Raw genomic sequence first — 14,408 nt, forward strand, 5'->3', positions numbered from 1 at the left:
ACCTGAAACCAAATGTGGGAATCAGTATTTGTTAACAATATTGAATGTGCTAGGGTCCGAGACGTCTCAGACCGTGTCTTCAGAATCCTTAAGGGGGAGGGTGTGCAGCCAGAAGTCGTGGTACACATTGGCACCAACGACATAGGTAGGAAGAGGGGTGGGGAGGTCATTCAAGAGCTCAAGGAGTTAGGCTGGAAGCTAAAAGCTAGGACAGACAGAGTTGTCATCTCTGGGTTGTTGCTGGTGCCACGTGACAGTGAGGCAAAGAATAGGGAGAGAGTGCAGTTGAACACGTGGCTGCAAGGCTGGTGTAGGAGGGAGGGCTTCAGATATTTGGACAATTGGACTGCATTCTGGGGAAGGTGGGACCTGTACAAACAGGACGGGTTGCACCTGAACCAGAAGGGCACCAATATCCTGGGGGGTAGGTTTGCTAGCACTCTTCGGGGGGGGTTTAAACTAATTTGGCAGGGGGATGGGATCCGGACTTGTAGTCCAGCAAGTAAGCTAGCTGTGTGTCAGGATGCCCAAGACTGTAGGGAGGCTGTGGAGAAGGTAGCACTGACAGGGACTACTTGCGGACACAGAGATGGGCTCAAGTGCGTATACTTCAACGCAAGGAGTATCAGAAATAAGGTGGGTGAACTTAAGGCGTGGATAGGTACCTGGGACTACGATGTTGTGGCCATCACGGAAACGTGGATAGATGAGGGACAGGAATGGCTGTTGGAGGTTCCTGGTTACAGGTGTTTCAGTAAGATTAGGGAGGGTGGGAAAAAAGGAGGGGGGGTGGCATTGCTAATTAGAAATGGTATAACGGCTGCAGAAAGGAAGTTTGAGGGGGATCTGCCTCTGGAGGTAGTATGGGCTGAAGTCAGAAATAGGAAAGGTGCTGTCACCTTGTTGGGTGTTTACTATAGGCCCCCCAATAGCAGCAGAGATGTGGAGAAACAGATTGGGAAACAGATTTTGGAAAGGTGCAGAAGCCACAGGGTAGTAGTCATGGGCAACTTCAACTTCCCAAATATTGATTGGAAGCTCTTTAGATCAAGTAGATTGGATGGGGCGGTGTTTGTGCAGTGTGTCCAGGAAGCTTTTCTAACGCAGTATGTAGATTGTCCAACCAGAGGGGAGGCCATATTGGATTTGGTACTCGGTAATGAACCGGGACAAGTGGTGGGCTTGTTAGTGGGTGAACATTTTGGTGATGGTGACCACAATTCTGTGACTTTCACCTTGGTTATGGAGAGAGATAGGTGCGCACAACAAGGTAGATTTTATAATTGGGGGAAGGGAAATTACGATGCTATAAGGCAGGATTTGAGGAGCATACGTTGGGAGCATAGGCTGTCAGGGAAGGATGTGGTGGAAATGTGGAACTTTTTCAAAGAGCAGATACGACGTGTCCATGATACGTATGTACCTATCAGGCAGGAAAGAAATGGTCGTGTGAGGGAGCCTTGGTTGACGAGAGAGGTTGAATGTCTGGTAAAGAGGAAGAAGGAGGCTTACATAAGGTTGAGGAAACAGGATTCAGACAGAGCAGTGGAGGGATTCAGGATAGCCAGAAGGGACCTGAAGAAAGGGATTAGGAGAGCTAAGAGAGGGCATGAAAAATCGTTGGCGGATAGGATCAAGGATAACCCCAAGGCATTTTATGCGTATGTGAGAAACCTGAGAATGATGAGAACGAGGGTAGGTCCGATCAAGGACAGTAGTGGGAGACTGTGTATTGAGTTGGAAGAGATAGGAGAGGTCTTGAACAAGTACTTCTCTTCAGTATTTACGAACGAGAGGGACCGTATTGTAGAAGAGGAGAGTGTGAAATGGACTGGTAAGCTAGAAGAGATACCTGTTAGAAAGGAAGATGTGTTGGACATTTTGAACAACTTGAGGATAGACAAGTCCCCCGGGCCTGACGGGATATATCCTAGGATTATGTGGGAAGCAAGAGAGGAAATTGCAGTACCGTTGGCAATGATCTTCTCGTCTTCACTGGCAACTGGGGTGGTACCAGGGGACTGGAGAGTAGCGAATGTTGTGCCCCTGTTCAAAAAAGGGAATAGGGATAACCCCGGGAATTACAGGCCTGTTAGTCTTACTTCTGTGGTAGGCAAAGTAATGGAAAGGGTACTGAGGGATAGGATTTATGAGTATCTGGAAAGACACTGCTTGATTAGGGACAGCCAGCACGGATTTGTGAAGGGTAGGTCTTGCCTTACAAGTCTTATTGAATTCTTCGAGGAGGTGACCAAGCATGTGGATGAGGGTAGAGCAGTGGATGTAGTGTACATGGATTTTAGTAAGGCATTTGATAAGGTTCCCCATGGTAGGCTTATGCGGAAAGTCAGGAGGCATGGGATCGAGGGAAATTTGGCCAATTGGATAGAAAACTGGCTAACCGGTCGAAGGCAGAGAGTGGTGGTAGATGGTAAATATTCAGCCTGGAGCCCAGTTACAAGTGGAGTTCCGCAGGGATCAGTTCTGGGTCCTCTGCTGTTTGTAATTTTTATTAATGACTTAGATGAGGGAGTCGAAGGGTGGGTCAGTAAATTTGCAGATGATACGAAGATAGGTGGAGTTGTGGACAGTGAGGAGGGCTGTTGTCGGCTGCAGAGGGACTTAGATATGATGCAGAGCTGGGCTGAGGAGTATGGGCAGATGGAGTTCAACCCTGCCAAGTGTGAGGTTGTCCATTTTGGAAGAACAAATAAGAATGCGGAATACAGGGTTAATGGTAGGGTTCTTAGTCAGGTGGAGGAACAGAGGGATCTTAGGGTCTATGTACATAGATCTGATTCCCTACAGTGTGGAAACAGGCCTTTCGGCCCTACCAGTCCATACCGACCCTCCGAAGAGTAACCCACCAAGATTCATTTCCCTCTGACTAATGCACCTAACACTACGGGCAATTTAACATGGCCAACTCACCTGACCTGCACATCTTTAGACTGTGGGAGAAAACCAGAGCACCCGGAGGAAACCTACGCAGAGACGGGGAGAATGTGCAAACTCCACACACAGTCGCCCAAGGCTGGAATTGAACTTGGGACCCTGGTGCTGTAAGGTAGCAGTGCTAACCACTGTGCCACCCCTAAATACTTTCCCATACTGTCTTTACTATAATCATGGCCATCTCTGTCCATGATTATAGTAAAGGCAAAGGAGTTGTGATCACTATCACCGAAATGCTCTCCCATCTAGAAATCTGATACCTGGCATGGTTGATTGCCAAGCACCAAATCTAATCTGGCCTCCCCTCTAGTCAGTTTATCAGCATATTGAGTCAGGAACCCTTCCTGACACATCTGACAAAAGCAGCTCCATCCGAACTATTTGAACTAAGGAAGTTCCAATCAGTATTCAGGAAGTTAAAGTCACCCATGAAAACAACCTTGTTACTTCTGTACCTTGCCGAAATCTGCCTCCCAATCGGTCCTCCTTGTCTCTGTTGCTATTTGGGGAGCTGTAGAAAACTCCCAATAAAGTGACTGCTCCTTTCTTGTTTCTGACTTCCACCAATACAAAGGTTGCCACTCAGGTGGATAGAGTTTGTAAGGCGGCCTATGGAGTATTATCGTTCATTAGCAGAGGGATTGAATTCAAGAGTCGTGAAGTGATGTTGCAGCTGTACAGGACTTTGGTTAGGCCACAGTTGGAGTACTGTGTGCAGTTCTGGTCGCCTCACTTTAGGAAAGATATGGAAGCTTTGGAGAGTGTGCAGAGAAGATTTACCAGGATGTTGCCTGGAATGGAGAGGAAGTCATACGAGGATAGATTGAGAGTTCTCGGCCTTTTCTCGTTGGAACGGCGAAGGATGAGGGGTGACTTGATAGAGGTTTATAAGATGATCAGAGGAATAGATAGAGTAGACAGTCAGAAACTTTTTCCCCGGGTACAACAGAGTGTTACAAGGGGACATAAATTTAAGGTGAAGGGTGGAAGGTATAGGGGAGATGTCAGGGGTGGGTTCTTTACCCAGAGAGTGGTGGGGGCATGGAATGCGCTGCCCGTGGGAGTGGTAGAGTCGGAATGATTGGCGACCTTTAAGCAGCATTTGGATAGGTACATGGATGGGTACTTAATCTAGGTTAGAAGTTCGGCACAACATCGTGGGCCGAAGGGCCTGTTCTGTGCTGTATTGTTCTATGTGTCCTCTAGATTTCCAGAGACTGTTATATAATGCAATATCACAGCGAAATGGATTGTAGAGGAGTTACTCAAATTTTTCACTAGATATGGACTACTCACTGAGATATAATCAGTTCAAAGGGTCAAAATTTATATCAAAATTATTCAAGGAAGTTTGGACGGTTTAGGAATAATACAATTCAAATCTACTGCATACCATCCAAAAACACAGGGAGCGCTAAAAGATTGGCATCAGACATTTAAAGACCATGCTGAGGCCTTATAGTCAGGACTATCCACATGATTGGATAAGGGAATTTTGTTTATACTTTTTACGATCAGAGATGCACTAAATGAATCGACCAAACTCAGTCCATTTGAATTAGTTTTTGGGCATAAATTGCTAAAATTGATTAAGGAGAAATTGGTAAGTCATAATTCAGAGACCACATATTGGACTATGTGTCAAATTTTTGGGAATAATTAAATACAGCGGGGGAGTTCGCTGGACAGCATTTAAAAGTATCACAGCATAAAATGAAACAGGAAGCAGACAAGAAATCAAAAACTCACAATTTTGCTATCGGGGATAAGGTATTAGTGTTACTTCCAGTGATAGGTGAACCTTTAAAAGCAAGATTGAGTGGATCTTACCAAGTTGAAAGGAAATTGAGTGAGATGAACTATTTGATAAGGACTCCAGACTGAAAATAATCTCAGAGTGTGTCATGTGAATATACTCGGAAAGTATTTTGACAAGAAAGAAAAGCCAAAGGAGACTGTTATTGGTTCCAAAGTTAAAAATCACACAATACCAGGTTATAGTCCAACAGGTTTAATTGGAAGCACTAGCTTTTGGAGCACTGCTCCTTCATCAGGTGGAGGAGTGTTGGTGCTGTGCTCTTACAGGAAGGTGAGAAGGTTGTGGCCTATTGGATATTTCTCCAGGAAATGGGACATTCATCTGTGGAAATATTCAATAGTTGAGATGTTGAGCTTGGTGCTGGTTTTAAACATTTCAATGCTTATGTTACCAGTAACTTTTCTGAGACAATCATATATACTGATCATAATCCTTGAGGTTTGTGGAGAAATTAAAGATAAAAATACCAGACAGTTTAGATGGAGCACGTTGTTACAGCCATTCAATTTAGAAATAGTGCATGTGACAGGATGAGAAAATGTGATTGCTGACGCATTGTCGAGATTCAAATGAGAAACAGAGGTGGCAGGAGTAAAACAGACTGAAACAAAATGTAGTAGTGCATGTTTGCATAATTATTGTCAATGTAATGTGTATATAGTCATAGTCATAGAGGTGTACAGCACGGAAACAGACCATAACAAGACTAAGGGGTTTTAAAATGAAGCCATCTTTATTGATGGTTTTTTAAAAGGGGAGCAGGGTTTGATGCTGCTGATCCTTTAACAAGGTTAGGTTGTCCTTGGCTTTTCTTTTTTCGAGGTCGTAAAGACACAGACTCTGAAATGTCTGGGTTGATCTTCTTAGGGAAGCTTTTAAGTTAAAAAAAACACACGTACAATGAGAGGGGAGTGGCCAGTTCTCCCATCTCAGCTTTCCTCTGGTTTGTTGTGGTTTGGGTTTTAGCAGTCTGCCTGTTCAGAGCAACCAGTGTTGAGGCTGCTGGTCAAAGAGACAGCCACATGGAAGGTGTTCCATGCTGAATTGATTTACTATTTCTCTCTCCTGTAAGAACCTGTGTTGATGTTTCCTTTTTTGTCAAGGGGTGTTTATGGGGATTGTTGCAAGAATTTGGAATAACATCAGTAAGTTGGGATAGTCGGTTTGGTTTGCAGATAGGTTAAGTTATTCTATATTGTGTTTTCTTTTGTTTGTGTTTCATTCGGTAATCTTGCAAATAATATGTTTGTTTAAAACTAAGTGGTTTGACCACCTGCATCACTCCTGGAATATCCACTTTTCGCCTGCCTAAAACAACTGACAAAGGTAGGGTGCAGGCTATTTTGTTGAAATATTTTGAGGGGGTCTGGCCTGGTCCATAACACAAGGTTAAATCACACGGAATCGAGGGATGGAGAACTGGCTCAAAGGTAGAAGACAGAGGGTGGTGGTGGAGGGTTGTTTTTCAGACTGGAGGCCTGTGACCAGTGATGTGCCACAATGATCAGTGCTGGATTCACTGCTTTTTGTCATTTATAAAAATAATTTGGGTGTGAACATAGGAGGTCTAGTTAGTGAATTTGCAGATGACACGAAAATTGGAGGTGTAGTGGACAGCGAATAAGGTTACCTCAGAGTACAATGGGATCTTGACCAGATGGGCCAAGTGGCAGATGGAAATTAATTTAGATAAATGCGAGGTACTGCATTTTGAAAAGGCAAATCCAGGCAGGACTAATACACTTAACGGTAAAGTCCTGGGGAATGTTGCTGAACAGAGAGACCTTGGAGTACAGGTTCATAGTTCCTTGAAAGTGGAGTCGCAGGTACACAGGGTAGTGATGGTGGTGTTTGGTATGCTTGCCTTTATTGGTCAGTGCATTGAGTATAGGAGTTGGGAGGTTATATTGTGGCTGTACAGGACATTGGTTAGGTCACTATTGGAATACTTCACGCAATTCTGGTCTCCCTACTATAGGAAGGATATTGTGAAACTTGAAAGGGTTCAGCAAAGTTAGTTCAGGGTCTAGCTTTTGGTAATTCAAACAAGTTGATATTTAAAAGTTAAGCAATCCATTTTGTTTGCCTTTGTTCGCTGTATTCCTATCAATATAACTGCAAAACTAATGTGCATTATTAGTTCTAATTAACTCATTAACCAGTTTTATTCGACCCAAGCACCAATAGTTTAAATTTCCAAAAAAGTTTTCTCTGATGTGCAAAGTGCTCATTTTAGTCTCTCAACTCCAGTTTTAGTGTTTCATTTAGTAAAACTGACAATGGAATTGTATGGTTAGTGTTTGTGGCCTGCATTGCATGGTGTTGAGATGCTATCATTGTTTAGAGAAATACTGAACTTTATTCAAAGGCTACAGCTACTGATGGCCTGCAATGGAGGATACAATGCTATTGGTTGGTGACTATCACAATCACCTGATGAAGGAGCGTCGCTTCGAAAGCTAGTGTGCTTCCAATTAAACCTGTTGGACTATAACCTGGTGTTGTGTGATTTTTAGGTTGGTGACTAGTTATTGAACTCACTGGAGGCACAGAACTTGTTTAATTAAATAGCAGGGTAAGGAATGAGGTATTATTACATTGCTAGCTGGCTCAGAGATTGGTGTCATTATCATATGTAAACAAGTGTCAACCTTATATTCAAAGCTATCTTGTTTAAAACAATTATTTCAGCAAAATTGCAGAGGCATCCTGCAACAGATCACAAGATCAGCCAAGGAGTTGGATGGAGAGACAATTCCAAGTAGCTCCATAGTTTAATGATGTCCCTCTACAGGATCTTCTCTAGTCCATGCAAGGGCCAGGTCAGAGTTCCTCACCCCAAGGACAAAAGGCACAGACTGACACACCAAGCCGAGCCTCACTTTCCTTCTCTCCTGACCACATTGGCTGCAATGTCATAAGTGAATCAGTGATTTCTTTTTCTTCTGCAACTTGCAGGTGACAGTTTCTCAACTCCTCTGCCAGAGACCCTAGCACTTCCAATATGCAGCAGAATACACCTAAGGACACCCCAAGCTACAAAACATCCTGAACAGCAACATGCTTCTACCTCAGTTGCAGACATATAAGTGACATTACAGATGTATGGATATTAAAAAGAGGACCTGGATGTACTTTGGATTCATATGTTTTAGACTTTTTATTTTAAGACTTTAGTCTGTAGTGCATATCAATAATGCTATATAGCTATTAATCATTATCTCTTCTTGCCTTGTTGATGGCATCAACTGGGGGAGGCAATGGCCTGGTGTTATTAATCTAGATTATTAATCTAGAGGCCTAGGTAATGTTCTGGGGAACCTGGGTTCAAATCTTGTCATGGCAGATGGTGGAATTTGAATTCAGTGAATTTAATGAGACCGTTGTTGATAGTTGGAAAAACCCATCAGGATCATTAATGTCCTTTAGGGAAGGAAACTTGTCCTTACTTGATCAGGTCTACTTGTGACTCCAGACACACAGCAATGTAGGTGACTCTTGACTGCCCTCGAGCATTTATTACCCAATGCAGCTAGTGATGTTCACATCCCGTGAGTAAAACAAGCAAAGAAAGGATCAACTTCAGGGCTTTTGAAAAGAGATAGGCAATTACAAGTTGATTGTTGAACAGTTAGTTTCTGTTTCTTGGCTGTACAGGTTAGCTGAAATTCTTTTGTCCTATTTCCTTTTGACTAGTTGCCATTAAGCAGAGTGAGAGGATTCTTTTCCTGCAATGTAGGGATGCCTAATGGATTATTCTTTGACTGACTTTCATAGCACATTGGTATTTGAACTCTGGCTAATACACTCAAGCACTTCAGTCCAATGACACACATGATCACCTTAATGTACTAGCACACACTATCCCCTGTATATTATTAAAAAGGGAAAATGTCTGTTTGTTAGAATATTGTCTTTTCCTATCATATTCACAGTCAGATACACTGAGGAGATTACAGTTCAATTTGTACTGCATTTCTCACTTTAAGAACTGCCTTGAAATCTTCAGGTGTGACATTCCAGGCTTTCTTTCCAGACAGCCACTGAATTTACACCTGTCATTATCTTTTGGCTCAATGTCCATTTTTGAAAAAAAAGTCATGTTGCAATTAAAAGCTTAATATGCCCATTAGGATTATGACCCATAGTCATCACACTATAGAGGGTTGTGTGTGAAAATAGAGAAGTTAAATAATCAGTAGGTCGAACGTAGGGGTCATAAAACATGAAGGTGCAAAACTAAATTGAGATAATGTGGTTTACCTATTTAAAAAATATCATGGTCTAAGGTAGAATCCAGCTCAGTTGTTTTCATGCTTGTTCAGCATATATTAGATTACTTACTTAGATTACTTACAGTGTGGAAACAGACCCTTCGGCCTAACAAGTCCATACCGACCCTCCGAAGCGCAACCCACCCAGACACATTCCCCTACACTTAAAACTACGGGCAATTTACCATGGCCAATTCACCTGTTTGGACTGTGGGAGGAAACCGGAGCATCCGGAGGAAACCCACGCAGACACGGGGAAAATGTGCAAACTCCACACAGACAATCGCCTGAGGCAGGAATTGAACCCGGGTCTCTGGCGCTGTGAGGCAGCAGTGCTAACCACTGTGCCACCGTGCTGCCCAGAAACACAACTGGAATTTTTAACATTTAACAAGAAATATAAGTCATTAGGAGGCATTAAGCAACAAAAGAAATGGTATTAAGCAATGAGATATGTAGAAATTCTAATATGCTGGAACAAATAGTAACTAAAGTTTCCATAGACCTTTTACTAATTAATAATTTTCTAATGAATGGCTGAGTTCTGGTTGAAAACATTCCATTTTAATGGCAATCTTAGCTCGGTTTACTCCATAGTTCTTGGGTAATTATGTATTGTCTTGTCTGAAACCCGGAAGCCAAGTGACATAGGAATTATGCATTAAAGCGTGAAAAATAAATACACAACGTTAAAAGGGCTTGATGACATTATGGTTATTATGTGAACAGTAAGTCAATACGTACATTAATTAACTAGCAGTTAACCGGTTCCTAGTTATATTTACAAATACATCATGGTTTCTGCACATTTTTCATTTCTTTGTAAAAAACCTTCGGATGTCTGATGCATATTTGGAAGTATCTGAAAGTCTTCTAGCTTGACTTCTTTCTTTGGCTTGTTTTGCTGTTCTCTACAGAAGGACAAAGTTACAGTTCACTGTTACCTTGAGAGAATTAGATACATTTATAATTACATCTGTAGAGACATTTCAAAAGGAAGTAGCGATACTTACAGTGAATCAATGATTTGGTTTCCTAAACTAGCTTTGTAAAATAATATTAAATGCATTTCAATATTGGAACATTAAGGAAGCAGTCTCTGAATAAAAGCATGGAAGGTGTCCAACCTCTCTATGTTGCATTTTGGCAGTTTCATAAGTGAATTCTCTGATTAAAAGCAGTGAAGAGGGAACTCAGTAGAGTGCCATAATGTATTAACTGAACACAATTTCAGTTATACAGCTCTTTCCTGAGGTTTTACCCTGCATGGTTGATACTCTGCAACTAAAAAGCTTCCATCCTTCTGAGGAAGCATCCCAGCCAATCCACATCCAAAAATCCATGGTTAGGATTTTTTTTTAACCAGAAATCAATCATTTTTTCTTGGGCCATTCCCTATCAGTGTATTGGATTTTACAGACTTCTGTTCTGGACAAAAGTAAAGCTGAAATTGCAAGGGAATTACTCAAACACCTGGGTGTGTCAATGGAACAGACAAGTGCACGAGAGTTAGGAAATCTTAAATTACAATTGAGGAAAATGGAGTTAGAAGATAAACAGAGAGAAAGAGAAAAGAGAGAGAAGAAAAAGTAAAGGTTCTTAGCTGAGCAAAGAGAGAGAGAAGAGAGAGAAAGAAAAGAAAGGGAGAAAGAAGAAGAGAAAGAATTTGAACTTGAGTTAACAGGATGGAGATTAAAAGAGAAGGTAGTAATATATAAAAAAATGTCAAAACTCTGCCACATTAAAGAAGTCAAAGCCTTCTTTATTTAATTTGAAAAATTGGCTTCGCAGATGGGGTAATCCAAGGATTTATAGGTAATGCTAGTTCAGACTAAACTGGTAGGCAGAGCTACTGAGGTATTTGCCACGTTGTCAGATGAGGGGTAAGAGATTATGAAGATATCAAACAGGCTATTTTAAGTGCTTATGAATTGGTACCAAAAACATATATACAGCGGTTCAGAAATGTAAAGAAGGAACAAGGTCAGGCTTATGGTTGAATTCGAAAAATTAAACAAATGGTCATTTATCAGGGTGCTAGCGTTAAAAATAGATAAGACCTATGAGGCTCTAAGAGAGATTATTCTGCTGGAGGAATTTAAAAGCTCGCTTCCAGAGTTGATAAGAATTCACGTGGAGGATCAGAAAGTTTAGGAAGTGAGAAGGGCAGCAGAATTAGCAGATGAATACATGTTGGTGCATAAGATGAGCTCTTCTAGCCATAAGTTGGGAGAAGGGGAGATCCTACACTATGAAACTAAGAGTAGAGAGCACTGATTTAAAAAGAAGCCCAAGAGGGTGGAAAGGAGGTGAAAGGCCTCAGGTGTTTCCACTGTGGTAAAGTGCGACACATAAACTCAGTGCTGGTCATTAAAACATGTCACTGTGGGAAAAGATGTGGTAAAAGAAGCTAAGCCAGTGGCATTAGTGAAGGTAGTAAAGGAAACCCCAAGAAGAACTGAGGAGCTGCAGCAGAGTGCACAGCCAGGCATGGGCTGGCATGGAGCTAATGCCTGATCTCGACAAAGAATTTGCCTCTGTGGGTAAAATTTACTCAAAGAACAGAGGAAGAAGGGAAAGAAGTTATAATTTTGAGCGACACAGGATCAAACTAACATCTAATAGTAAGAGATGAGTGAATTTGCTTTCTGCCCTGTTACCAGAGAGAGTGGCAATTTTTGGGATAGATGGACAGAAATTTAGTGTTGCCCTATGTAAGATCAGGTGGAACAGCCAACTCAAGACTGGGGAAGTAACAGTGGAAGTGGTTGACAGACTGTCAGTTCCAGGAATCCAGTTTGTTCTTGGGAATGATTTAGCAGAATCAAAGATGGGAATGACACCCCTTGTGGTGAAGCCCAAGGAAGATCAAGAAACTGAGGAGTTAAAAGAAAAATATCCTGGTATTTTCCCAGTCTGTGTAGTAGAAAGATCCCACTCTCATAAGTCACAGCACGAAGCAAAAACTAAATAGAAAGATGAAGGAGTTTAGGTTTAGTTAGTGGACACCCTGTTTGCTGTAATGGTGCAGGAAAAACCTAAACAGGCGGAAGGTCAGACAGAAGTGTTTAGTCCTGAAAGGTTAATGGAATTGCAACAGCAAGACAAGATGATAGAAGATATATATGTGGATGTGTACTCCGAAAAGGAGGCAGAGAATACTCCTGAGGATTGTTATCCGAAAGATACAATCCTAAGACGAAAATGAAAACCATGGCAGGTTGGTGCAGAGGAGAAATGGGCCAAAGTGCACCAGATTGTGTTGCCAATAGCATACAGATATAGGTGGTGTTACGGGTAGCACACAAACTACCCGTAAAGACTCAGGCTTAAAAGTACAAAAACATTTCTATTGGCCTGAACTGCACAAGGATGTTGTTAACTTTTGCTGTACATGTCATACATGCCACATGGTAAGTAAGACACAAGCAGTAATAAAACTAGCACATTTGTTGCCAATTCCTGTATTCGAAGAACCTTTCAAGCGGGTTATAGTTGATTGTGTAGGTCCCCTCCTGAGAACTAAAAGTGGGAGCCAGTACTTGTTAACCATAATGGATGTGTCAACCAGATTTCTGAAGGCAATTCTATTATGGAGTATTAAGGCAAAAAGGGTCGTAGAGGAGTTAGTAACTTTCTTCATGTGGTATGGGCTATCCAGAGAGATTCATTCGGACCAAGGGTCTAATTTTACTGTTAGTCTGTTTAAAGAAGTCATGGATAGCTTAGGTATACAGCACTTTAAATCCAGTGTGTATCATCCTGAATCCCAGGGAGCTTTAGAAAGGTTGCATCAGACCTTGTAGACCATGTTGACAGTATACTATCAGGATTGGGATTAAGATATCCCATTTGTACTAAGTGCCAGGAGAGATGCCCCCAATGAATCTCCTCAGTTTACTCCCTTCAAGTTAATATTTGGACGTGAAGTGAGAGGCCTTTGAAATTAATCAAAGAGAAATTGACAGGACCAAAATCGGAGATCTCACATTTGATTATGTATTGGAGGTGAGGGAGAGATTAAATTGAATAGGTGAGTTAGCTAAACAGTATCTAATGAGGGAACAGCATAGATTGAAGCAGGTGGCAGATAAAAGTCTGAGACTGACGTTTTCCCGTGGGGATAACGTGTTAGTATTGTTACCAGTGATTGGAGGTCCCTTCAAAGCCAGGTTTAGTGGTCCCTATCAATTTGAGAAAAAGTTGAGCCAGGTGAACTATCTTGTAAAGAAGCAACATAGAATAAAAACTGTATGAGACCGTATTATGCTAGAGAGAAAAAAACAGCGAAACAGGTGTTAGTTACTGCCCCGCAGAGTGAGGATTCAAATCCTGATGATGTGGATTTTGAGGTGCCACAAGAGATGTTAAAAAAATGAAGTCATCCTTGAGGAGTGGGATAAGTTAATAAGCAATCTGTCTCAGGAGCATAGAACACAGTTGAAAGATTTGTTACTTCAGTATGAGAACACATGTAGGAATCAGACAGAAGAGACTAATGTTATTGTACATGAAGCAGACATAGGGAATACTGCTGTGATAAAACAATACACCTATTTGCTTAATCCTTTCAAAGTCAGACAGGTCCAGAAGGAGGCGGAGGCCATGCTCGATGAGGCTACCATTGAACCAAGCCAGAGCGAGTAGAGTTCGCTGATCATCTTAGTTCCCAAACTGGATGGGACAAAACATTGTTGCATGGATTATTGGAAGGTCAACGCTGTTATAAGTCGGACTCATATCTAATATCGAGATTGGAGGACTGTATCGAGAAAGCTGGACAAGCCAGTTACATCACCAAGTTGAACTTACTGTGTGGTTACTGGCAGGTACTTTTATCAGAGACAGTGAAAGAAATGTCTGCATTTGTAACCCCAAATGGGTTTAGATCAATTCAAAGTGATGCCTTTTGGAATGAAGAACACACCCATCACATTCCGAAGACTCAGGAACAGAGTTGTGGCTGGGTTTACAAACTGTGCAGTCTATTTGGATGATGTAGTGATCTTTAGTGAGTCCTGGAATGATCATATGGTACAGATGGCAGAGCTCTTTGAATGACTACAAGAAGCAAAAGTGGTAATAAACTTAAACAAAACTGAATTTGCAAAGCAGAGGTGATGTTCTTGGGACATAACATCGGTCATGGAAGGTTGACCCACGGAACGCAAAGACGAAGGCCGTCGAGGAATTTCTTCGACCAACCTCGAAGAAAGAGGTGCTTCGATTCTCAGCGGATTCTATTGGAAGTTTGTTCTAAACTTCAGCAGTGTAGTGGCACCAATAACCGATTTGCTGAAGAGAAACACAGTTTCGATGGACAGAACAATTCCAGAAGGCAATTGATCATTTGAAAACCA

At 41.9% G+C, this 14,408-nt stretch overlaps 1 protein-coding gene across 3 annotated transcripts in view; it reads right to left on the reverse strand.

The window, feature by feature from the left end:
• Positions 1-9,590: 9,590 nt before the first annotated feature.
• zranb3 (zinc finger, RAN-binding domain containing 3) overlaps positions 9,591-14,408 on the reverse strand; it is a 178,803-nt gene continuing 173,985 nt past the window's right edge. For all 3 annotated transcript variants that reach the window (XM_043694035.2, XM_043694033.2, XM_043694038.2), the window contains one exon: positions 9,591-9,959. In XM_043694035.2, the coding sequence (XP_043549970.2) occupies positions 9,861-9,959 (99 nt within the window). In that variant the 3' untranslated portion in view covers positions 9,591-9,860. The remainder of the gene's footprint in view (positions 9,960-14,408) is intronic.

Source organism: Chiloscyllium plagiosum, unplaced genomic scaffold (genome assembly GCF_037043375.1).
Source record: "Chiloscyllium plagiosum isolate Xiang-an unplaced genomic scaffold, Cpla_swu_hap1 HiC_scaffold_7, whole genome shotgun sequence".
Taxonomy (NCBI): Eukaryota; Metazoa; Chordata; class Chondrichthyes; order Orectolobiformes; family Hemiscylliidae; genus Chiloscyllium; species Chiloscyllium plagiosum.